At 58.7% G+C, this 22,846-nt stretch overlaps 2 protein-coding genes and 1 long non-coding RNA gene across 5 annotated transcripts; 2 read left to right on the top strand and 1 right to left on the bottom strand.

The window, feature by feature from the left end:
- Positions 1-1,218: 1,218 nt before the first annotated feature.
- Positions 1,219-8,419, top strand: ICAM3 (intercellular adhesion molecule 3). The gene is made up of 8 exons (XM_059159937.1): positions 1,219-1,446; positions 1,668-1,759; positions 2,310-2,576; positions 6,146-6,451; positions 6,789-7,076; positions 7,427-7,681; positions 7,791-8,039; positions 8,136-8,419. Exons 2-8 carry the CDS (start codon positions 1,678-1,680, stop codon positions 8,327-8,329), a joined length of 1,641 nt encoding a protein of 546 aa, XP_059015920.1. The 5' UTR covers positions 1,219-1,446; positions 1,668-1,677; the 3' UTR covers positions 8,330-8,419.
- LOC131823515 (uncharacterized) lies at positions 3,184-7,542 on the bottom strand. Its single transcript, XR_009350590.1, has 3 exons — positions 7,405-7,542; positions 6,255-7,017; positions 3,184-5,799 (listed from the first exon to the last, which is right to left on the bottom strand). It is a non-coding gene; the product is annotated as an uncharacterized LOC131823515 (long non-coding RNA).
- A 112-nt stretch (positions 8,420-8,531) lies between the features above and the next one.
- Positions 8,532-22,824, top strand: RAVER1 (ribonucleoprotein, PTB binding 1). 3 transcript variants are annotated; one of them, XM_059159935.1, is made up of 14 exons: positions 8,535-8,906; positions 10,427-10,493; positions 12,795-13,264; positions 16,678-16,869; positions 17,045-17,174; positions 17,524-17,618; positions 18,373-18,460; positions 18,760-18,971; positions 19,068-19,161; positions 19,237-19,373; positions 20,137-20,211; positions 20,711-20,851; positions 21,245-21,328; positions 21,440-22,824. In XM_059159935.1, exons 1-14 carry the CDS (start codon positions 8,637-8,639, stop codon positions 21,584-21,586), a joined length of 2,202 nt encoding a protein of 733 aa, XP_059015918.1. In that variant the 5' UTR covers positions 8,535-8,636; the 3' UTR covers positions 21,587-22,824. The 3 variants fall into 3 exon arrangements, with proteins under 3 accessions (XP_059015919.1, XP_059015918.1, XP_059015917.1); XM_059159934.1 differs by having other exon boundaries at positions 8,544-8,906; positions 19,068-19,373; XM_059159936.1 differs by lacking the exons at positions 19,237-19,373; positions 21,440-22,824 and having other exon boundaries at positions 8,532-8,906; positions 21,245-21,327.
- The last annotated feature ends 22 nt before the right edge of the window (positions 22,825-22,846 follow it).

Below are 22,846 nucleotides of genomic sequence, written 5' to 3'. Positions count from 1 at the left end.
GATCCCCTATTAGCTTTCTCTGTAACTTCCAGAAATTTCTCTAATCTGGATATTAATCCCTCACCAGATAATATAAGTTCCCCCAGCCATGCCAAAGTGATGCATTCCTATGAAACCTTTTATAAGTCAAAAATGACCTAAAGTGAAGAAGTAATTATGAATTTATGTGGAAAAAATTGTTAGTGTTCCCAGATCCAGAATAAATGGGGAGAAAGCCCCGATGCTCGCAGACGCAGGTCAGAGCTCCGGCGGCTCGCTGCTGGGATGCTGAGTGTCCTCCCGGGGAAGGACTAGGGGCGCCCCTCCCACTGCGTAGTTGGGCGCCGTCCTCTGTAACGTCCACTAGGAATCCAATGCTGAATACTATTTTCGCTTTTAATCTTTTCTCCTAAAAAGGAAAATTCTCTTCAGATTTCCTTTGGTTAAAAAAACAGGTACTAATGTAGGTCTTTCGTAAAAGCCAAGTGGCGTAATGGAACTTTAGAAAAGGGAGGGAGACCAGGGTTACTTACAAATACTTTTGATTTTGGTTTTAGGCGCCCTCTCAGGACTTTAGGGGAAATGGATGGGGGGGGCACCCCCGACCTCCCCGCCCCCCCACCCCCCAGGGCAGGGCAGCAGGGGAGAGACCCAACTGGAGGGGGGAGATGTTCCAGCTGAGAGAGCAGGGGGCGTGGTCTCGGGATGGGGACAGTGGGTGGATGCTGGCTGCCCTCGAGGACCTCAACAAGGTTCCTCTCTGGAGCTCAGATCGGAGACACGAGACAAGGTCCGAAGCTCGGGAGATGGAGCAGGTGGAAGTGGGAGGGCCCACCTGGGTCCCTAGACCCTTTTTTTGGGGTAGAGAAAGCTGCTGCCCCTGGGGGAGGGGGCAAGGGGAGGCAGGGGGGCTCTTGAGGATGGAGGGAAGGGCCAGTTATAAGTAGCACCTTCAGCTGGATTCGGCCCAGGATTTGGCTCTACTCCAAACACCCCGCCTCAGCAGGACACACAGGAAATGGGGGGATCCTCTAAGATCTTCCGAGTTAAAGCACCCCCACAGTAGCCACTCAGACAAGTCAACACAGAGCCAGGCACCCGGGCCCCTTCAACGTGGTTTCTGTTCATTTTCATGTCTCTACTCATCTTAGGGCACCCTCATTATCTCCCCCAAGTCTCTTATTTGCCTCATCCTGGGAATATCAGGTCCCCATGCTAACGTCTTTAGACCCTGCCCACAAGTCCCTCCACTGCCCTCGTGCAACCCCACCTCATCACCTCAAGGACACTGCCTGCCTGGAGATCCCCTGTTAACTTCCTCTCTGGAAACCGAGCACCCCCTTCACCCAAGTTCAGCAGGAAGGAGGCGTCTCATCACCTCCTCCAACGCACCCCAGGCTTCCTAGTACTGAGCGCGAAGGAAGCCAACTGTGTTAGCATTTCCTGTCGATCACTGGGGGCCACGGTGTGAGTCAGGCCTGCCCCGTCCGGGACCCACCAGCAGCCTCTACCTCGCTGGGGTCCCCCCCCACTCCGGACCCCCTGCTCTTCTCCGGGGCTGGCCCGAAGAGCTGCCCCTGGACTTCTGCAGTTGTAACACTGTGGCTGGGCTTCCGTCCTGTGGGGGCCACACCCACTCCCCCCACCCCGGCTGCCCTGGACCTCATTAGGGCGACTTTCTCCTACAGGCTGGCCACCATGGTGCTCCCGGGGCTGCTGCCCAGGGCCTGCGGGACTCCTCTCATCTCCCTGCTTCTCGTCTGCTGTCTGCTGCCCCCAGGTGAGGCAAGTCAGGCTGGGGAGGACTGGAGCTGGGGTACTGGCAGAGGGCCGGCAGGGTGGGGACGGGAATTGATGAAGCAGAGCTTCCCTCACCCCGCTCCTGGCCCTGTAACACTTCCCTAAACTCGCATCTGACAGGTATTCACCCAGCGGCCTCAACAGAGCAGCTGTTTACCTCGGCCTTCAGGGCTCCCTGATGCCCTGTGACTTGCCCCGCCCCGCCCACCCACAGACTCCTTCCCTGGACCTCTGTCTCTACCCTCTGCCGGGATCTCTTCCCTTTCACTCAGAACACCCCTATTACTTTCCCTTCAGAGCTGGCCCGATTTGCCTCCTCCTCCAGGAAGCTTTTGTTGGCTCACTTCCTCCTCCAGGCTGGATCAGGGTCTCCCCTAGCCTTCCTCAGGGCTTTCCCCAATTCCTGACCAATCATCTGTCTTCCCCACTGGACTGAAGCGCCACAAACGCAGGGAGGTGGTGTTAAGAGGGGGGCGCTGTGGGGGGCTGGGGAGAGGCACCGGCCCATAGTGTCCCTCTGCTCCCCACAGGTGCCCCAGGACAGCAGTTCCCGCTGAAGGTGGAGGTCCAGAGCCCCGTGGTGCCTGCCGGGGGGTCCTTCTTGGTCAACTGCAGTACGGATTGCCCCAATCCCAACCTCATCACCCTAGAGACATCCCTATCCAAGGAACCTGTGGGCAATGGCCTGGGCTGGGCGGCCTTCCAGCTCTTCAATCTGACTGGTGACACCCAGGTCCTCTGCTCTGGCTTCTGCAATGGTGTTCAGATGATAGGCTTCTTGATCATCACAGAGTACCGTGAGTGACGGAGCCTGGAGGTGGGACCAGCCTGGGGCAGTAGTTGGGGGGTAGAGAGCGAGGGGTGTGGGGGAGCAGGGAACCCTGAGTCTGCAGAGATGGACCAGGGCTCTGACCCAGAGTGTGGACCTGGGCGCGTGTGTGTGTGTGTGTGTGTGTGTGTGTGTGTAGAGAGAGAGGCGCATCTCAACCATATGCCAAGGCAACAGCTGCGGAATCAATTTACTTGGGTCCCATCAAGCACTTTTTTCGACGACATCTCCTTCTTTTCTTTCTCTATTTCTTATGGCAGGTAATAAATCATGTATGTGGTTTCAAATCAAGAGTTATAAAAAGGCATCAAAGTCAGAACCTCCATTCTTCCTAGTGCTGGCTGTGATGTTTTCATGTGGACACTGGGCGCTCTTTCAGTCCATAAGCAGCCCCAGGCTGGGGGAGGAACCTCTGTCCTCATCTGCGAAGTCTCATTCCGCAGATGAGGACAGAGGGCTCAGTGGGGTCAAGTCGCTTGTCGGGGCTCACAGCCCACGAGTGGAGAAGCTGGTCATCTGGCTCTCAGGTCCTTGCTCCTAACAGCTGAGTCTTCCCCAATCCCCACCATTACCAGTTTCTTCTCTTTTTTTTTTTTTTTTTAAGATTTTATTGATTTTATTTATTTATTTGACAGAGAGAGATCACAAGTAGGCAGAGGCAGCAAAGAGAGAGGAGGAAGCAGGCTTCCCATGGAGCAGAGAGCCCGATGTGGGGCTCAATCCTAGGACCCTGGGATCATGACCTGAGCCGAAGGCAGAGGCTTTAACCCACTGAGCCACCCAGGCGCTCCTGTTACCAGTCTCTTGTGCTTCCTGCCAGAGTTTCTCTGCATTTAAAGGAATCCAATAGATCAGAAAAGAGAGCACGCCCCTCCTGGTCCCGGCCATTTGGCGGAGCCTTCATAGAGAAGTGTGGTATATGCTTGGGACCGTGTGTGCGCCTGTGTCTGTGTCCCCATGTGCGTGTCTGTGCATGTAAATACGTGTGTCATCATCTCTGCGAGTCTGTGTGGAGTGTACACAGGCGTTAGTGTCTGTCTGCATGTTTGTGTGTGCCTGTGGCGTGTGTGGATGTGAATGTGAGTGTGGGTAGGTCTGGCTCAGGATCTGCGCCTATGTGTGTCTCTGTGTGTGAGCGTGTGTTTCTGTGTCGGTGTGTATTTGTGTGTGATGGGCGTGGAGGTCTGTGTCGGGACACGTCTGTGCTTTTATGTCTTTGTATCATATTTCTGTGTAAAGTGCGGATCTCTGTGTGTCCCAGATACCTCTGTCCAGCGTTCTGTGGAAGCCTGTCAGTCCTGGCTTACAGGAGCCAAACGCACTCATCCGTTCGAGACCCTGAGTCACGCTGGGTAGCTAGCTTAAAAGCAGCCAGAGTAGGAGTATTTACACTGCAGAAATCGGCAAACGCTCCATGTTGGGGCTGTCCCACCCCACCCCAGCCCTGAGTTCCCAAGTGTTACTAGCCTGGGCCCACAGGCCACCATCTCTGACCCCTGGTGCCTGAGGCTGGATGGGGGCCCTTTTTGTTAAATACTCTAAAATTGTAAATACAGGCTTCTCCTGCTTCCAAAGGAAAGCACTCCTGTGAAACCTTTTGTGAGTCAAAATGATGTAAAGTGGGTGCGCCTGGGGGCCTCAGTCCTTAAGTGTCTGCCTTCAGCTCAGGTCATGATCCCAGAGTCCTGAGATAGAGCCCATCAGGCCCCCTGCTCAGCAGAGAGCCTGCTTCTCCCTCTCCCTCTGCTGCTCCCCTTGCTTGTGTGCATTTTCTCTCTCTCTCAAATAAATAAATAAAATCCTTTTAAAAAATGATGGAAAGTGAAGAAGCAATCAATTTCTATTGAAGAAAATCTTGAGCATTCTCAGATGCCAAAAATAACATCTCCTAGGCTTTTCTGATACATTTTACGGACACATTTTGCTAACAGGCTCACAAAATAAATGGGGAGAAAGTCCTGATGCTCGCAGACGCAGGTCAGAGCTCCGGCGGCTCGCCGCTGGGATGCTGAGTGCCATCCCAGGGAAGGACCTTGGGCGACCCTCCCACTGGACGTGATATCTGCTGCCCTATAACCCCTCCCTGCAAAACCAACACTGAATGCTATCTATGCTTTTCACCAATTTTTTTTTAAAGGTTGATTTATTTATTTGAGAGGGAGCACAAGCAGGAGGGGCAAAGGGAGAGGGAGAGAGAATTTCAAGCTGAGTCTGCACTGAACACAGAGCCCAACGTGGTACTCGATCTCATGACCCTGGGATCATGATTTGAGCAGAAACCCAGGGCTGGAGGCCTAACCGACTGTGCACAGGCGCCCCTGGCCATTTTCCTTTCCTTTTCTTTTTTAAGAGATTTTATTTATCTGAAAGAGAGAGAGAGTGAGAGACCACGAGCCGAGGGAGGGGCAGAGGGAGAGGGAGAAGCAGGCTCTCTAATGATCAGGGAGCCCATTGTGGGGCTGGATCCATCCCAGGACCTGGGATCACAACCTTAGAGGAAGGCAGAGACTTAACTGATGGAGGCACCCAGGCGCCCCCTGGCTATTTTTCTTAAAAGCGGAAATCCTCTTCTGAGTTCTTCTGCTTAGTGAAAACAGGTGCTAATTAATGTTGGGCTTTCACCAAAGTGGAGTCATGAACTTTTGGAAAGCGGGGGACACCTGCAGGAAGATGTTAGCTATTTTTCACAGCAGCCCGTGCACTGGCCTCCGTGTGATAGCTGAGATCCAGGCTTGAGTTGTCGAGGGCCCAAGATGCTTCCCGAAGGGGGTCCGGGGTTTGGTCCGCATGCCTAGGAGGGGCACTGCAGCTGCCGCTGGGAGCAGACCCAGCCAGCCTGGGGCTGTGCAGTCCCTCAGGGCAGTGCCAGGGCACCCTGAGAGGCTGCCCCAGAAGAGCCTTGAGTGCCTGGGACTGACTGAGAAGGCCAAGGCCAGAGTCCAGGCCAGACGCTGGGAGGTGGGCTGTGGGAGTCCCAGGCTGTGACATCAAGGAGGCAGGGAAACACACAGGGGCCTGGAGTTTGGGTGACTCACCTTCTAACCCTTTCTGGCTCTGTGTCCTTGAGTAGATCACCTTACTCTCACCTCTCTGGGCCTTGGTTTCCTCAACCGTAAAGCAGAAGGATACAGAGATTTCGCTTGGTTGCTGCGTGCAGGAAGGAGGATGACATCTGGAAAGTCTAAGGAACACTAAATAAACAGGAACTTTTATAAGTACTAATAACATTGTCAGTGGTCATAAATTAGTCCCCTTCCCCCCCCCCCTTTTTTTTTCTCAACTGTGAATTTCTCAGGAACAGAGTAGAAACTGACTTCTCTTTCAGTTCCTGGCAAGGGATCCCACAAAACAGGAAATAATAATCATGATGTTAAGGACAATAGCAAACACTTCTGGCACAGTACTCAGCCCTCCCCATTTATTAACTCAAAGTTCAGTTCTGCCCTGGGCCACCTCAGCCTTCTCTCCGCTCCCTGGGGTGGGAGCTGTAGGGCTGGCTGGTGAGTACAACACTCCCCACTCCCAACCCCGCCCCAGGGTTCCCGGAGCGAGTGGAGCTGTTACCCCTGCCCCGCTGGCAGCCCGTGGGAGAAAACCTCACCCTGCGCTGCCAGGTGGCAGGCGGGGCGCCCCGGAGAAACCTCACCGTGGTGCTGCTCCGCGGGGAGGAGGAGCTGAGCCGGCAGCCCGCCGTCGGGGAGCCCGCCGAGGTCACGGTCACGGTGCTGGCGGGCAGAGACGACCACCTCGCCAATTTCTCCTGCCGCACGGAACTGGACCTGAGGCCCGGAGGGCTGGAATTGTTCCAGAACAGCTCGGCCCCCAGGCAGCTCCAAACCTTTGGTGAGGGAAGAGACTGCAGAGGGTGGGTGATGAGCTGAGCCAGAGAAGGGGTACCCTGGCCGGGAGGTTTCTTGCAAATGGAGTGGACTGGACCTCAGCGGCTTCTGGGAAGGGATGCCCTTGGCCACTGAGGACTGTGCAGCCTCAGCTGGGAGACTCACGGCCCCGTAACTAACGAGAAGTCTAAGGGGGTGTGTCCTGGGAAGGGGGTGAGCCAGGCCACAAGATATCCTGGGAAAGAAGGACCCTGGTTCGGGACAGTGAGCATTCCATGGGGAAAGGGACACCCAGGGCTCTGGGAGACCTTCCTCCTGCTCACGTCCGCCCTTCTCCCCAGCACTGCCCGCGACCACTCCACACCTCACTGTCCGTCGGTTCTTGGAGGTAGGAACGACTTGGTCCGTGAACTGCACCCTGGACGGGTTGTTCCCCGCCTCTGAGGTCCAGGTCCACCTGGCGCTGGGGAACCAGACGCTGAACTCTACAGTCGAGAGTCACGAGAACACGATCACAGCCACAGCCACAGCCACAGCGAGTATGGAGCAGGAGGGTGCCCAGGAGATTGTCTGCAACATGACATTGGCGAACGTCAGCTGGGAGGCCCGGGAGAACATAACCATCTACAGTAAGAGGGGGCGGAGCCAAGACAGCAGGCCCGCGGAGACAAGGGGCGGGGCGTCAGTATCCGGAACGGAGTGACATATATAGGGCGGAGACTAAACTGGAGAGGTGGGGTCTGAGCCAGCAGAGAGGAAGGGGTTGTCGTGTGGGCGAGGCCTAAATTACCCGAAGGGTGTATATGTAGCAAGATTACCCCAAGCTGGACTGGGGCGGCGGGGGTGGCGGGGGCTAGGGGCGTCGCACAGAGTAGCATAAAGGCATGGCCTGGATACTCCAAGAAAGAGGCAGGTGGAGGGCGGGGACAGTCCTATGTGAGGGGCGTGGTCAGTGACCTGGGAAATGTCCCGTCTTTAGGCTTCCAGGGGCCCATCCTAAACCTGAGTGAGCCCAGCGCCCCCGAGGGGACCGCAGTGACTGTGACTTGCTTGGCCGGACCCCGAGTCCAGGTCACGCTGGATGGAATTCCAGCTCCGGCCCCTGGACAGCCTGTCCAGTTTCAGCTAAACGCCACCGAGACGGAGGACAGGCGCATTTTCTTCTGCAGTGCGACCCTCCGGGTGGATGGGGAGATCTTACACAGAAACAGCAGCGTCCAGTTGCGTGTCCTGTGTGAGTAGGTCACTCTGATCTTTAAACCCTTGCTCTCCTGGTTTGGTGGGAAATCTCTCCCTTGCCCCACTGTGCCTCGAGTGTGTCTTATCATTGGACTGATCCACAGACGGTCCCAAGATTGACCAAGCCAAATGTCCTCAACGCTTGACGTGGAAAGATAGGACTACCCATGTCCTGCAGTGCCAGGCTCGGGGCAACCCGGACCCCACGCTGCACTGTTTCCAGGAAGGCTCCCGGCTCAAGGTGCCCATCGGGATCCCATTCCTCGTCAGGTTAAATCATAATGGAACGTACTCCTGCAAGGCGGCCAGCTCACGAGGCACACACACTATAACCGTGGTGATGAACGTTTTGGGTGAGCCAAGATGGGGCCGCGGGTATAGACGGGCAAGCCCGGGCGGGGGCGTGGGGCGGCAGAGCGTGTGTATTTATTTCTTGCTTCTCTGCATAGATCGGAACGCCCGCGCCGTCAGCATCGTCCTGGGGATGTCAGCGGTCCTGGGCGTGGTGACGATCTGCGCTGCCTTACTGTACGTCTTCCGGGTCCATAGGCATGGTGGCATCTACCATGTGAACCAGGGGAGCACTTCGTTTCCCCTGACGTCTAGGCAGCCCGAGGAGTCTGTGGGGGAGGATCCATCCTGAATCTCCAGCTGGGGGAATGCTGGACCAAAGACGATGGGGGGTTTGACTGTATCCCCGGATTCCGCACCAATAAAGCTCTCAAAATCCGGAGTCTGTGGCTTGATTCCACGTGTGCTGAGGAGCTCACCCACTGCGCTTGGCGTCCCTTGAGTGACATCTCTGTGGCAGCAAGGGGTGGAGCCTGTGGTGCCCAGACGCGGCTTGAACGCTGAGAGGCGGGCTGGGCCTTAGCCAATGGGCTGAGGGGGTGGGAAAGGAGGCGGGGCTTATCCTGGCCAATCACCGGGCGTGCCCTCGTTGCCGCTCTATGCCGCTCCGCCCAGGCTCGCTGGTCCCAGAAGGCGCCGGGTTTCCCAAGATGGCGGCCGACGTGTCCGTTACTCACCGGCCCCTGCTGAGCCCGGAGGCTGGGGCCGAGGCTGAAGCTGATGATGCCGCGGAGCGCCGGGCGCCCGAAGAAGAATTGCCGCCGCTAGATCCAGAGGAGATCCGGAAACGCCTAGAACATACCGAGCGCCAGTTCCGTAACCGCCGCAAGATACTGATCCGGGGCCTCCCGGGGGACGTGACCAACCAGGTATGGGGGGGGGGGAAGCGTGGCGGGAAATACCACCGTGCGCGTGCGCGGGGGGAACCGGGCGACACCAACGCTGGCCTGCGCTGGGGGCGTCGGCGGGAGAGTCCAAGCGCGGGATCAGTGCGGGATCGGGAGAAACCAAGAGCAGGATGTGGGGGTGGGGGTGGGCAGTGATGGAGGGAGAAACCAACTTTGGACTGAGGGAGGACGTTGCTAGGGGCGACCACAGGCTTGGACGAAACCAAGTGATTGAAGGGGGGCGGGGAACTGGAAGGGGGCGGGCAACTTTGGCCTGGTTGGGGGATTGTGAATGAGCTGCTATATTGGGACTGTGGAAGTATGGATGGCAGTTGCTCCCTGCTCTGATTGTGTATTGCCCCACCCCCTCTCCCATGGGTAGGCGGGATGTATCCAGAAGTTTCAGGGTTCACTGGAGTATACCTTTCCATAGCACGCGCTTATCGACCCCTCTGCGACATCGGAAGTTGTAGTAGCTCCTGGGGTCTTTCTTCCCCTAAAGCTTCTGGATTAATGCGGAAAAATTGAGTCTAGTTCCCCCAGATCACAGACCTGCAGGCCTCCCCCACTGTTCTGTTACCCCTCCCTTGACTGATCTGGCCAGGGCTGCCCTTCTTTTGGGGCCTACATGGGGTAGGGCTTCCCAGTGCTCTTTGGACCCAAAGAGATTGCATCTAGTCGGCCCTGCCCTGCCACAGTGGGATGGGTTCTTTCTCCCTGCTGCTGAGAAATCTCTGCTCTCTGACCCACGTGCACATCTGCCACTGACTCTCCCTAACCACGAGTAGGCGCATGGCTGGTGGGGTCTCAGAGTGTGGTGAGGGGCAGACTTGAGGACACACCTGGGGCAGGTGCCACTAAGCATGGTCTGTTTTTTTCCTAGAGCTGGCTCTCCTAATGCCTACCATCTCTCAGTTGGGAACACTCTCTTCAGGGTACATGGTGTGTGTCTGGCAGTAGCAGGCCCCAGAGTTTGCTCACGAAGCTAGCTTACCAGAAGGCCAGCCCTGTCAGCAGGAGGAAGTTGGGAGGCATGTGAAGCTATGCACTGTGGTCTTATTAAGTACACAGTGTCCCCAGTTAGGTACCCCCTGGCTGGCATTTTCTCTGCTGCCCTGACCAGCTGCATGACCTACAACATGTTTCTTTGCATCCCTGAGCCTCAGTTTCTTCATCTACAAAATGGGTTAATGCCCAATTTGTTGGGATGTTGGAAAGAGTCAGACTTGCAAACCAAGGTTCAGATGGATTGAAGTTACTTCCCTAAGGACATACAGCAGACCTGGGACTTGAACTCAGACCCATCTGACTCTTCAGTTGTGTTGTGTTAGTTCAAAGCATGGAGTCTGCAGCTAGGCTCTGAATCCTGGCTGTGTGTGTTCCCTCGTTTGTGAGATGGGTATGCTGATTGATCTGCTTTCATAGGTGGTCCATGTGGAGGTGGCTCTGGGTGGGTGCCTTCAGCCCCTGGTGACTCTATCCTTTGGCTTCTCTCTCCACAGGAAGTGCACGATCTGCTCAGCGACTATGAGCTCAAGTACTGTTTTGTGGACAAATACAAAGGGACAGGTTTGTGCGGCTGTGGGTTGGGCTAGTGGCAGGAGGTGACAGTCCCTGAAACTGAGAGGGTCTAGGCCCAACATTTCCTGTCCTGAACCTCAGGCCCAACATTGTCCCCTAGGCCATATAGGACAGACTGTTGTCCCACTCTGCCTCTCATCCTGGGTGCCCATTGTGGGGCAGCCTTGGCCTTCCTCCCCTGGGCTGCCTAGCCAGATACCTGAACATTGGGCTCCCCACTTGCCCATGCCATTCCCCCCAGCCAGCCAGTCACCCAGGCCTAGTCTGGTCCTCTCCTTCAAGTCCTCCAGAACAATTGGCATCCCTTAATTCCCTCAATTTCCATCTGACCCAGTCTCTGCCAAAAAGGCAGCATCCCTCTGATTCGTCTGCCCCTATGATTTCATGTCTTCCCCCCAGTAGCCAGCTCTGATCCAGTCGAAAATCTGACCAAATCCAGGTGTAACCTTCATTGTTCTTCTCTCTCTTCAACATCTCTGAGGCTCCTGCTGACACTATGGTGCAGGGATGGGCCCCGGCCTCACCGTCCCCCTGGGCACCCATCATGTTCTCGGCTGTTCCCTCTGCCAGTGCTTTTAGCTGTCCACTGTGCCATCCGGGCGGCATCGGGCAGCTCTGCATTGTGCTCCGAACGCCCCGCCCATCATAGCACTGTCACGCTGGGCTCTTGTCACTCTCTCGCTCACCTGCCTCCTACACTTCGTGGCTGGCTCCCTGAGAACAAGGAGGGGTCTTGTCAGCCTTGGCGCTCCCTCTTCCCCCGCCCACCAGGCATGGGAGGCTCACTGTGGGTGTCTGTGCCTGCCAGGCATTGTGCCAGTATTAAATCTACTGGGGCCTTTCCTTGCAGTGTGTAAGATGGGTGAGGAGCTGAGGACAGGTAACTCCTTGCGACCCACCGGGCAGGCTAGGAAAGTTGTTCAGATCTTGGGTGCAGGAGGCAAACGGACCTGGGTTCAGGTCCTGGTCTGGCCACCCTCTGTGGCCCCAGGCAAGTGATTTACCCTCTGGAGCCTCAGTTTCTCACCTGCAAATTGGGCATGACCTGCTTGGGTTAGCCACGAGACCAAACCTGTTAAAATATCTAAAAAGCTGGGGGTGCCTGGCACCTAATGGGTGCTTATTAATATAGGTGGAGGCAGTGCATCAAAAGTATTTACTGAGCACCTAGTATGTGTGTTTGCCGGGCATCAGGGATCTGGAGGTTAACTGACATTCTCATTGATAGACTCTTCCAGCAGTGGTGACTGAATGTTGTATGCCCGCTACCGGGTACATAACTGTTAATCGAGTGAAGAATAGTCTGTAGTCTGCAGACAAGGGTGTTATTCAAATAGCTGCAAACATGGAGGTTTGCACGCGTGCATGTATACACACACGCACGCACACACACGCGACCAGAAGCTCCAGATCTGCAACAGGAAAAGTCAGGCTAGGCTTTGTGGGGAAGTGATGTTTGAAGGGCAGATCGGGTTAACCAGGCAAAGCAGCATGGAGGTCTGGCTTCCAGGCTCAGGGAAAAGCGGGAGCAAAGGTCCGGGGCCGAGTGGGCGTGGCACAGTCCAGGAAGTAGCCGTGAAGAGATGGGAGAGGAGTTCAGCAAGGCCGGTGGGCCAGGCCGCACAGGACCCACTGGCCCTGTAATGAGAAACCAGCCCTAGACGAGGACGCGATGCCATCTGATTATCCTCTTGAAAGGCTCACTGTGGCTGCTGGGTGGAGAGCAAACGAGGCATGGCGGTGGGACTGGATATGAGAGGTGTTGGTGGCCTGGAAAGGTGGTAAAGGAAGGGTGCAGAGCAGGGCACTGGGGCTTGCCTGCCTGGGTTCAAGTCCAGGCTCCTCGATGGGGGCAGGGGGCACTGCTCTGGACCTGTTTCCTTGCTGGCCCAACGGGGGTGGTCAGGAGTAAGTTCTCTCGTTTCCCATGAAGAAACTGAGACCCCAGAGCTCCCTAGAGCCATTCAGGGGCTGGACTGGAAGCCCAGGCCCCAGCAACTACATCCTGAACCACTGCCACACAGCCCCCGAGTTAGATGCATGTAGGACCCAGCCAGGCACACACTGGGTGAGCCCTGCTGTGGGTGGGGATTGGGGACGAGAGCAGGGAGCAGGGCTCAGGGAGGCAGGAGGGCCCCGCACCCGGGCCTCAAGGCTGCCAGCCATTCCCTCAGCCGGTCTCTGACACGTTCTGGTTGTTAGGTATTCTGAGGTCATGCACGGTATAGAGGGAGGGGGTGGCCTTGCCCCTCAGAGTGCCTCCTGAGCCTACACCCCCTTCCGCTGCAGCCTTCGTGACCCTGCTGAATGGGGAGCAGGCAGAGGCTGCCATCAGCGCCTTCCACCAGAGCCGCCTGCGGGAGCGCGAGCTGTCGGTGCAGCTGCAGCCCACGGACGCGCTGCTGTGCGTGGCCAACCTGCCCCCCAGCTTCACGCAGCAGCAGTTCGAGGAGCTGGTGCGGCCCTTCGGCAGCCTGGAGCGCTGCTTCCTGGTCTACAGCGAGCGCACCGGCCACTCCAAGGGCTATGGCTTCGCGGAGTACATGAAGAAGGACTCGGCCGCCCGCGCCAAGTCGGACCTGCTGGGCAAGCCGCTGGGCCCGCGCACCCTCTACGTGCACTGGACGGACGCCGGGCAGCTGACCCCCGTGCTGCTGCACTCCCGCTGCCTCTGTGTCGACCGCCTGCCCCCCGGCTTCAGCGACGTGGACACCCTGCGCCGGGCGCTGTCAGCCGTCCACACGCCCACCTTCTGCCAGGTGAGCCCTGGGCCTGGTGCAGGAGCCTGGGGGATCGGGGCCAGGGACAGAGTGCCTCGGATGGGCCCTTTGGAGTCACCTGCCTTTTCTAATCTCCTGAGTCCCTTTTCAGTAAAGCAGCGGCAGTGCCACTTTGAATGGGGTTCTTGTTAGAAAGGCCACGTGGTGTAGTGGGTGACAGCCCAGCCCGGAGCCAGATGGCTGGGGTTTAGATTCCTGGGCACCCTTTAGCGACTTGCTGAACCTTGGTGGCCTTGAGCCTCCTATCAAGTGCAGGTGAGGCCGCTTTTGAGAGAGCTGGGTGCGAGGCTGGTCACCTCTCTCTCCCATTCCCGTGTTCCTCAGACGTTTGCAGAGGGGCCTCGTGGCTCCCGGGTCTGGCCTTGGGGAGGCTGTCCGAAGACAGCCACAGTCCCGTGTGAGCCTGGAGGTCAGGACGTCCGGCTTGGCTAGATTCCAGCCCTGCCCTGTGGCTTTGAGCAAGTCAGTCACTTTCTGAGTCACAGTTTCCCTCCGTAAAAAGGGATTCGGCACGTCAGGTCGGCAGAACGGTATCTGTTTCATCCGAGTGGCATGTGTCATGCACTCCAGTGTGCGTGGCTGGCCCTGTGGCAGGCACGGGGGTGTGAGAGCAGGCCAGACCCACTCCTCTTACCCACAGAGCCCCGCGTAGGCACTCCTTCAGTACCCGCTGAGCGCGTTGCTGAGAATCCCTTCATCCTAGAATCGCCCACGGAGGCAGATAATAACCCCGTTTTCAGGTGGCACAAGTTCAAGTGCCCTGCCCGGGGCTGTACAGCCAGAGGGGCGTGGCAGGGCCAGGATTGGAAGGCCACAGCCTGGCTCCAGGGGCCCCCAGGCAGCCTGACGGAGCTGCCGTACAGGCTCTAACCCCATATCCCCCCAGTTCTGTGGCCAGGGGCGGCTCCCGCTTCCCTCATGTAAATGGAGTATTGGGGCCTGGGGACTCCACTGTCTTAGAAAGCCCGTGCCTCGCTCACTCTGCAATTGGTCACGCTGCTGCCTTCCGTGACGTACCTGCCACATGCTAGGTCCGGGTGGGGGGCTCAGGACACAGATGACATAGCTTGGCAGCCCTGTCCTGTCTTGCGGGGGTGGGACAGCAGGGCCTTGACCAACGATCAGTTCTCGCTCCAAGCCTCAGTTTCCCCATCTGGAAATGGGGCTAGCAGTGATTTGTGATTGAGTTATTGTAAATGGCTCCTTGCTCATGGTTCCACTTAGAGTACGTGTCCTGGTTGAATGGAGGCCGGACTCAGGAGTGAGGCACGTTGAGGTTTGAGCCTTACTCTCCCTCTCTATGAGCCGTGAAGCCTCACTTGCCCTTTGACCCTTCTCTCTCTTCCCCTGCAAGAGAACATTTTGTTAGAAGATGTGCATCTGGGCCTTGGTCAGAGGCGAAGCTGAAGTGCTTAGTAGAGGCAGGCTGACAGCCGGAGCCCCCCTACCTGGGCACCCGGAGCGGGGGCACGCCGAGAGCACCTCCCTTCCTTGCCCCCGGGGAGTAGCGTCTCCTGGAATCCCCACAACCACCCTTAGAGGTGGGTTCCTTTTGGCCCCAGCTCACAGATGAGGAGAGCGAGGCCCAGGGCTGGGCATGTGCAGTGAGGTGCCCACACCAGCCTGCCAATAAGAGGGCCCTAGGGGTCGAGGTCCAGCCGCTGACCCCAGGGTCCCCCAGTCCTGAGTGGGGCACCCTCACCTTCCAAGAAGGCGGGACGCAGAGCTGGGAACTGGCCGTCCTGGTGGGGAGTGTCATTCTCAGTATCACCAAGCCGAGCCCATCAGGCAGCGCCCGAGCGGCCCACTCTGCGCACTCTGCCAGCCCTTCGTGGGCCGGTCTCCAGTGGTGCTGTAGACGCTAATAAAGCAGGTATCCCAAGGCTCTGGGTGTTGTCAGAAGCCTTCTCCGTTTTATTTATTTTTGCGAATGGACAGTCCAGTCCTGTTTGGAAATTCAGCAGGTGCAGAAGGTCAGTGGCGAAGGCGGCTTTGCCCGCAGCCCCTGCCCAGAGCCGGTTATGGTGTCTCCTTCCGGCGAGATTCTACCACGCATTTCAAGCAGATGCGTGCGGATGTCCTTGTGCTGCCCTCTGCCTGACCCAGATACAGCCGGGCCTGCTTTAGTTTGGTTCTTCCGCTTGGTCTTGGGAATATTTTCATGCTCAGACGTAAGACAGCTTTCTCACTGCTGTCAGGGATGCCCATATTCGTTTCGTGGGCCCTGCTGTCCTCTGTGGATGGACATGCATCGCTGGGGACCAAGGAGCATCACTGTTTCTTGAAACGGCCAGAGCCGCCCAGAGGTGGTTTCTTGAGGGCAGCAGCATGGCCTTGTCCGCTCCCAGCTCCGGCTCTGTGGCCCAGGCCAGGGACTGCCCTTGTCGGAACCCGTTTCCTCCCCTGCAGAGTGGGAGCGCTGCCCGTGCCAGGCTCTGCGACGTGCTGGGCCAGCCCCCATGGCACCCAGCCTGCGGCGGGCACAGTCCGACCGGGTGCTCGCCTGGGATATGCCTGCCCTGGGACAGCACCCACCGTGCCCATTTGTTCCCTGAGCAGGTGGCAGGCTCACATGGTGGCACAGCCTGACCTGACCTGACGGGGGCGGGGAGGAGGGTACCTGTGGCCTTTATCTTTGTGTCTTGCTGCAGAGACAGACCCGGGTGGTGGGGGAACGGACACGTGACACACAGCACATGCAGCATCCTCCAAAAATGTCTCCATCCCGGGACACATCTGACCCCAGAGTCTGCATAAGGGGCTGTGGGCCTAACCCACAGGTTGCTGTCAGGAGAGGTGGGGGCCCTGACTGGCTGTATTCCTTCCCTCTCAACTGACACGTCTGGTCTTGAACCCGAGCTTGGAGGCCACGTGTTTCACCCCCAAGCTGTGTCCTTTCTCTCCAGCCCTGGCTGCGTGTCTTCAGCCTGAGGCTCAGTGGAGCAGTGTCAGAGCCACCCATCTCTCCCCACCCCAGCACCCCTTCACAGCTCTGTAACTCCACCTCCCTGCGCCTTCGTGTGCTTCGTGGTCCCCATCAGAGTCCCCAGGTGGCGCTGGTCTGAGGCCCAGGGGACTTGACCCATGCGAGGTGGATCCCAGCTTTGTGCTCTAACCAGCTGCGTGACCTTGGGCATGTCCACCTCTGAGCCTCAGTTGTCCGCTCTGAAAAATGGGTAGGATGCAGCTTCCTAGGGCCATCCAGAAGATTCGATGAGCTGTTGCAAGAACAGGGCTCAGAAGAGTATAGATCTAAAAACCCACCCCGTCTGGAGAGGTTCCCTGTCAGGAGGAGCCAAGTCTGGGCACTGTTGTCACTTCACATGAGGGCAGCCACTGCCACTTGGGTGCTCACGTCTTCCTCCCCGCCCCCCGCCCCCCTCCCCCGCCAGCTGGCATACGGCCAGGATGGGCAGCTGAAGGGCTTCGCTGTGCTGGAGTACGAGACTGCAGAGATGGCCGAAGAGGCACAGCAGCGGGCGGACGGCCTGGCGCTGGGGGGCAGCCACTTGCGCGTCTCCTTCTGTGCCCCTGGGCCCCCCGGCCGCAGCATGCTGGCTGCGCTCATCGCTGCGCAGGCCACGGTGAGTGCGTGCCTGGGAGGTGTGCCCCCGGGGGTGGGGGTGGGGCACCCAGGGGCCAGACCCTACTCTCTTGAAAAGTCAGGGTGTCAGCTGGACTCAGGATGAGAGGGACGGGTGAGCCCGCGGCCCTGCGGCCCGGCGGGGCTCTAAGCCGCTCTTCCCTCTCTCTCTGCAGGCCCTCAATCGGGGCAAAGGGCTCCTGCCCGAGCCCAACCTCCTGCAGCTGCTCAACAACCTGGGGCCCTCCGCCTCCCTCCAGCTGCTGTTGAACCCCCTGCTCCACGGCAGTGCAGGGGGCAAGCAGGGTAAGGTGGGGCCAGGCAAAGTGGCGGCCAGGGTCCCCAGCTCTCTTGGAACCCGGCGCCTCCATGGACTGTTTTCCCATCCAACTGCTAAGTGACTCGAGCCCATGAGCAGGGGCTGGAGGAGAGCACCACAGAGGGAGCAGGGCCCCGAGCCCCTCCTGGGGGAAGCAGAGCTAGCAGCAGAGAGGCAGGCTAGTGAAAGGGCCATCCCTCCCTGCGGCACACTCTCCTTCTGGTCCTCTTTTGGGGGATATTGGTTGCTTTCAGGGAGCTTCAAGCCCGGGGCTGTGCTTCACGGGGGCAGGCGCTTCCATCCTGGGTTCACCGCTCACTCCCCGATCTCCCCCAGGCCTCCTGGGCGCACCTCCGGCCATGCCGCTGCTCAACGGGCCCGCCCTGTCCACCGCACTGCTGCAGCTCGCCCTACAGACCCAGAGTCAGAAGGTAACTGCACGGCCCACGGCCCTGGGCCCTCCGTATCCATACGCACGCCCCGGCTCCATGTTGGTCCACGTCACACCCCGCTCACATGTGCCAGTGGCTTCTCGTCGGTGGGGTGAAGGCAGGTGCTCAGGACTCCGGCGATGACACAGTCTGGGAGAGAAAGTCCAGGCTTCACAGGAGAGTCGCTTGCTGGTGTTTCACTCCCACCTTCTCAACGCACAGACATGGAGACCTGTACAGACCAAGATAACACACACACACACCCCTGTACACACACATTCACACACATGCTGCTGACCTACCCGGTTTGGTTCATTAGGGTCAAGTCAGTGACGTGGGGGTGTGTGACCATCACTGACAGCCTCAGGGGCCTGTGGGGCTGAAAGTGGCTCCACGTGTGGCTGTTACCCTGCGTTGGAGACTGTGCTTCCCTGATCATCAGCAAGGGGACCGGGTGTGGGACAGTGTGTGCCTGGGAAGGACCGTCATCTTACGTGTGTCTGACGGTGGCTGGCAGTGCAGGGTGGTGGGACCTGACATCCTGAGCGTAAGGTGCATGTCCCCGGGTCTTCCCGGGGCCTGGTGTGCTGGAGGCCCTCTGTCACCACTGGGTGGCCGGAAGGGTGATGGCTGGGATGTGGGAGCCCATGTCCGTGTGTGCCTGTGACTGGCTGGGCCTGCGGTCTGGGCGTGCTGGGTGCCTCCTGCCCGGGCCACGCTGGCCCATCTCCAGCCGATTGTGTTCTGTCTCCAGAAGCCTGGGATCCTGGGAGACTCTCCCCTGGGCGCCCTTCAGCCTGGGGCCCAGCCGGCCAACCCCCTCCTCGGGGAACTGCCTGCAGGTAACACAGACCCTGCCCCTCCTCATCTTTCTGGACCCGTTCCCTCTCCCCCTTTCTGAGCCCCTTTCCTTACCGGGTGAGGGCGGATGACCCCATCTCTCTCTGGGTCTCAGTGACCCCAGCCGTCACTTGGGCCCCCACCTCCCAGGGTGGCCGGAAGGAGCCTAGGAGGTGACGTGCTTAGAGGGCTCTCCGCAGTGCCCACCGCGTACCTGCTGGTCCCAGTCCTAGGGGAGGCCCAGGACCCCTGGAAGATGGGTCCTTTCCGGTTGGGCGCCAATACCTCCTTCTCCCTGTAGGGGGGGCCATGCCCCCGGAGCTGCCGCCCCGGCGAGGGAAGCCACCACCTCTGCTGCCACCACTCCTTGGTACCTCTGCCGGTGACCGGGAAGCCATAGGCCTGGGTCCCCCAGCAGCCCAGCTCACTCCACCCCCGGCCCCAGTGGGACTCCGAGGCACCGGCCTTAGGAGCCTCCAGAAAGACAGTGGACCTCTGCCAGCACCCCCTGGGGTAAGGCCCCACCCTGTATCCAGTACCAATCCGGCCTCCTGCCCTGCCAGACCCCGCCTGCCAGGGGCCCTCGCGAATCCAGCCCTTCCACCACAGGTCTCGCTGCTGGGGGAACCCCCAAAGGACTTCCGGATCCCCCTGAATCCCTACCTGAATCTACACAGCCTACTCCCGGCCAGCAACCTGGCGGGTAAGGAGGCCCGGGGCTGGGGAGGCACAGGGAGAAGCCGCCGCCTGGCTGAGGGCCACCTGCCTAACCCCCCAGCCCCTGGAGGTGGCGGCGGCGGCGGCGGCAGCAGCAAAGCCTTCCAGCTCAAGTCCCGCCTGCTCAGCCCTCTCGCCAGCACCCGCCTGCCCCCTGAACCAGGGCTGCCTGACAGCTGTGGTTTCGACTACCCCTCGGTGAGTACCTAGCCGCCGTGTGGTCAGCCCTCCCGGGGGCCGCTGCTGTGGCCCTTTGTCCCCTTAGAGCAGGTCATTCTCCAGAGCATTATTTCTCAAGTGCTGATGGCCAGGCGAGCACTAGGGAGATTGGGGGAAAGGTGCCACACACAGTCCCTGCCCCGAGTCACAGGTCTGTCTCTGCACATCAGACCTGCTTTCTGTTTGTCTGTCTCTCCTGAGAGGCGTTAGGCTGTGCTTCTGGCTCTTCGAGACAAGGCACGGTGTCCTGTTGGTTTCTGTCTTCTCCCTTCTCCGACTCCTGTCCCTGTCCCTGGAGAGCTGTTCCTTCCATGATCCCAGCCCCCAATCCCAGTCAGCCATTGGAGCCCAGCCACTGGCAGGCCCCCTGTATTGTTTGGCCCACGCTGGATTAAAAACAAATAACAACTGAGATAAATGTTGACGCTAACGTATAAAAGACCTCACACACCCCAGATGGGCAGCTGCTCCTGAAACACTGTGAACACCTTCCCCCATGGGGGCCACACGCCTTCACAGCAGCCGCCTCCAGGGCTGATGTGGAAGCCCTCCCTGCTGTGGGACGCACACCCTGTCTCCTTCCAGCTGCCCAGCCTGCACTTGGAAGTTGCCCACACACAGTTGAGTGTGCCTCCTGCTGGAGGGGGCCAGACTTCCCCGGGAGCAGCAGAGCCCTGGAACTTAGCCAGGGGTGAGGCTGGCGCGGACTCCGACCCAACATGCTTCTCCCCCTTTCCTTCAGGATGTGGGACCTCGGCGGCTCTTCTCCCACCCACGGGAGCCCACACTAGGGCCTCACAGACCCAGCCGACACAAAGTAAGGGCTTGCCCTGGCCAGCTTGCCTCCTGGGTGTATCAGTCAGCTCTTGCCGCATAACAAGCAGCCCTATCACTTGGTGGCTCAGAACAGCAGATACTTGATTTCTCCGTCATGGAGGCCAGCGGGTGGTTCCCTGGTGGCTCAGCTGGGGCTCAGTCGTCTGCGTTGGTTTTAGTCACATACCTAGCAGTTACTGGGTGGGGCGGTGGGGGGTTCAGCTGGGACAATGACCAGCCCCCGGAGCTCATTCTCCAGCATACCACCCTGTGAGAGTGGCCCACATATGGTGGTGGTAGCCCCAGGACTCCCCAGAGGAAGCAGGGAGGCCAGGCCCCTCTGCCTTTGCCATCATGCTGCTCGTCCCAGTGACCAAAGCTAGTCACTGGTGCAGGGGGCATTTTGGTGTCCAGGGAGCGGGTGGGGGTGCATTTTGGAGGGTCTGCAAAAGCAGGTGGAACTAGTCCTCTCTCTCATTCGGCCCGCCCCCTCTCTGCAGATGTCCCCCCCACCCAGTGGTTTCGGAGAACGGAGCGGCGGGGGCGGTGGGGGAACCCTCTCCCACTTCTATTCGGGCTCGCCCACTTCCTACTTCACCAGTGGCCTGCAGGCTGGCCTCAAGCAGAGCCACCTTAACAAGGTGAGGAGCTTCCCCAGCCACCAATTGCCCTAGGGACAGCCAGAATACAGGGGCTCCTGTGACCTTTGGTCCCTGGGTCCTGGCTGAGGTGGTGGCAGAGTGGGGTTCTAGGCAGGGCTGAGCTCAGACAGGCCATCCTCCCCACACCTGCGTTGTCTTGCCCCTAATATCCAGCCTTCCTGGTCACCTTTCACTCCCTCTCCAGTGGCCTATGGTGTGGGCGATATTAACCCCAGTAGACAGAGATCGAAACAGGCTCACAAAAAAAGAACTCCTCCTCCCCTAGCCTCCTAGCTGATGAGTGGCAGAGGCAGGATTCGAGCCTAAAACCCCTTCCCCTGGCCCTTGGGGACCGCTTCCTCTCCCATTCCATCTTTCTTCCATGTCTCCCAGGCGGTCGGCTCCTCTCCACTGGGCTCCGGAGAAGGGCTCCTGGGACTCGGTCCCGGGCCCAATGGCCACAGCCACCTGCTGAAGGTACGGGTCATGAGGTGGGGGGGTGGGGGGTGGCAGCGAGCACATGCCAGGCTGGGGAGCAGTGGCCCCTGGATGGCCCCTGACTTGCCACCCCGTCCCCTCTGTCTCTAGACCCCACTGGGTGGCCAGAAACGCAGCTTTGCCCACCTGTTGCCCTCACCCGAGCCCAGCCCCGAAGGCAGCTACGTGGGCCAGCACTCCCAGGGCCTTGGGGGCCACTACGCAGATTCCTACCTGAAGCGCAAGAGGATTTTCTAGGGGGCCAGTGCCAGAGATGCTCAAGGGCCTGCACCAAATCGCTTTTGGGTTTTCTGGAGTTCTGTTTGTGTTTTTTCTTTCCCCCTTTCAGTAATAGAAAAATCTCTGAAAAGACTTTGTTGACCAACCAGCCGGAACCCAAGGAGTGTGGAGGAGTCTGGGGGCCGCTGTGCACCTCTGGCCTGCTCCCGGCATGGAAATTCTACAGCCTTAAGAGAGAGGGGCCCTCGCCTGCTCTCTGTCCCCTCCCCCATATCCACCTATGTCTGTCTCTCTGGGAGTCCTCTCCTGCCTCGTCACTCCTGTATTTTGGCCTTTCGAGTGCCTTGGAGGTTCCCCTGACCTCCCGTGAGGATCAGAGACTGTCCCTTTTTTAACTTTGACAATTGACTTTTGTTTCCTTTTCTAATTTGTATTATTTTTTAAAACAATCCAGGACGACCCCCAGCTCTGATTCCTTCAAGGTCCAGCATGTCTGGGCCTTCATTCCACTGTTTTCGGTTTGAAATAGCTCAGCCCTCTTTCTCTCATGTCTGCTGCAGGCATGGCTGTGTCCTGCCCCTGCCTGCCCACTCTGGCCTGTATTCCAGCTGGGGGGCCCCAGGCCCCTGCCACTGTTCCCTTGCCTTCTGATGCCTTAAAGCCGGGTCCCAGGACCTGCGGTCAGAGCCTCTTAGATGCCGAGCTCCGGAAGCTTGACTCAGGACCAAATGGCTCTGGCCTGGGGATTGGGCCCCTCTACCCAGGGTCCCCACTCTGAGGACAGTAGAAGGCCAAAGCCTTGGTCTTGGCAAAACAACCCTATCATCCTTCCTGCCCAGGCCTAGGTGCAGAGACAGGTTTTCTCTGCCAGCTTAAACCAGTCTTGCTGTCAGTCTTTGGGAGTCGGGTATTGTGCATCTCACTGAGCCTCTGCTGTCTACCCCCTCCCCCGCTACCCCCATGTTGAAGATGAGCTCCGCCTCTCCATTCCCAGGCTAGATCACCTGGAGCTGGCCTCCTGGCCTCCTGTTGGCCCAGTGCCCAGTCCAGCAACTTCATGCAGATAAGCTCTGCCCCTGCCTACCAGCAGGACCTGTCGGCCTGGACCCTCCCTTCTGGCCGGCTGGGCCACCAGCTTCCCTCCCCTGACTCTGGGGGGGTCCACATCCACTCCAGGGGGGTGTCGTCTCCCCAGTCCTCCCTCACAGACCTTCCTTTGCTGAATTAAAGTTTGTAAGTAAATGGTTTTAAAGAAAGCAGAGCTGGCTGGTTCTTGGG

This window comes from Mustela lutreola, chromosome 2 (genome assembly GCF_030435805.1).
Source record: "Mustela lutreola isolate mMusLut2 chromosome 2, mMusLut2.pri, whole genome shotgun sequence".
Classification (NCBI taxonomy): Eukaryota; Metazoa; Chordata; class Mammalia; order Carnivora; family Mustelidae; genus Mustela; species Mustela lutreola.
The sequence above is the reverse complement of the archived record's forward strand: the minus strand, read 5'-3'. Positions and strand labels throughout refer to the sequence as shown.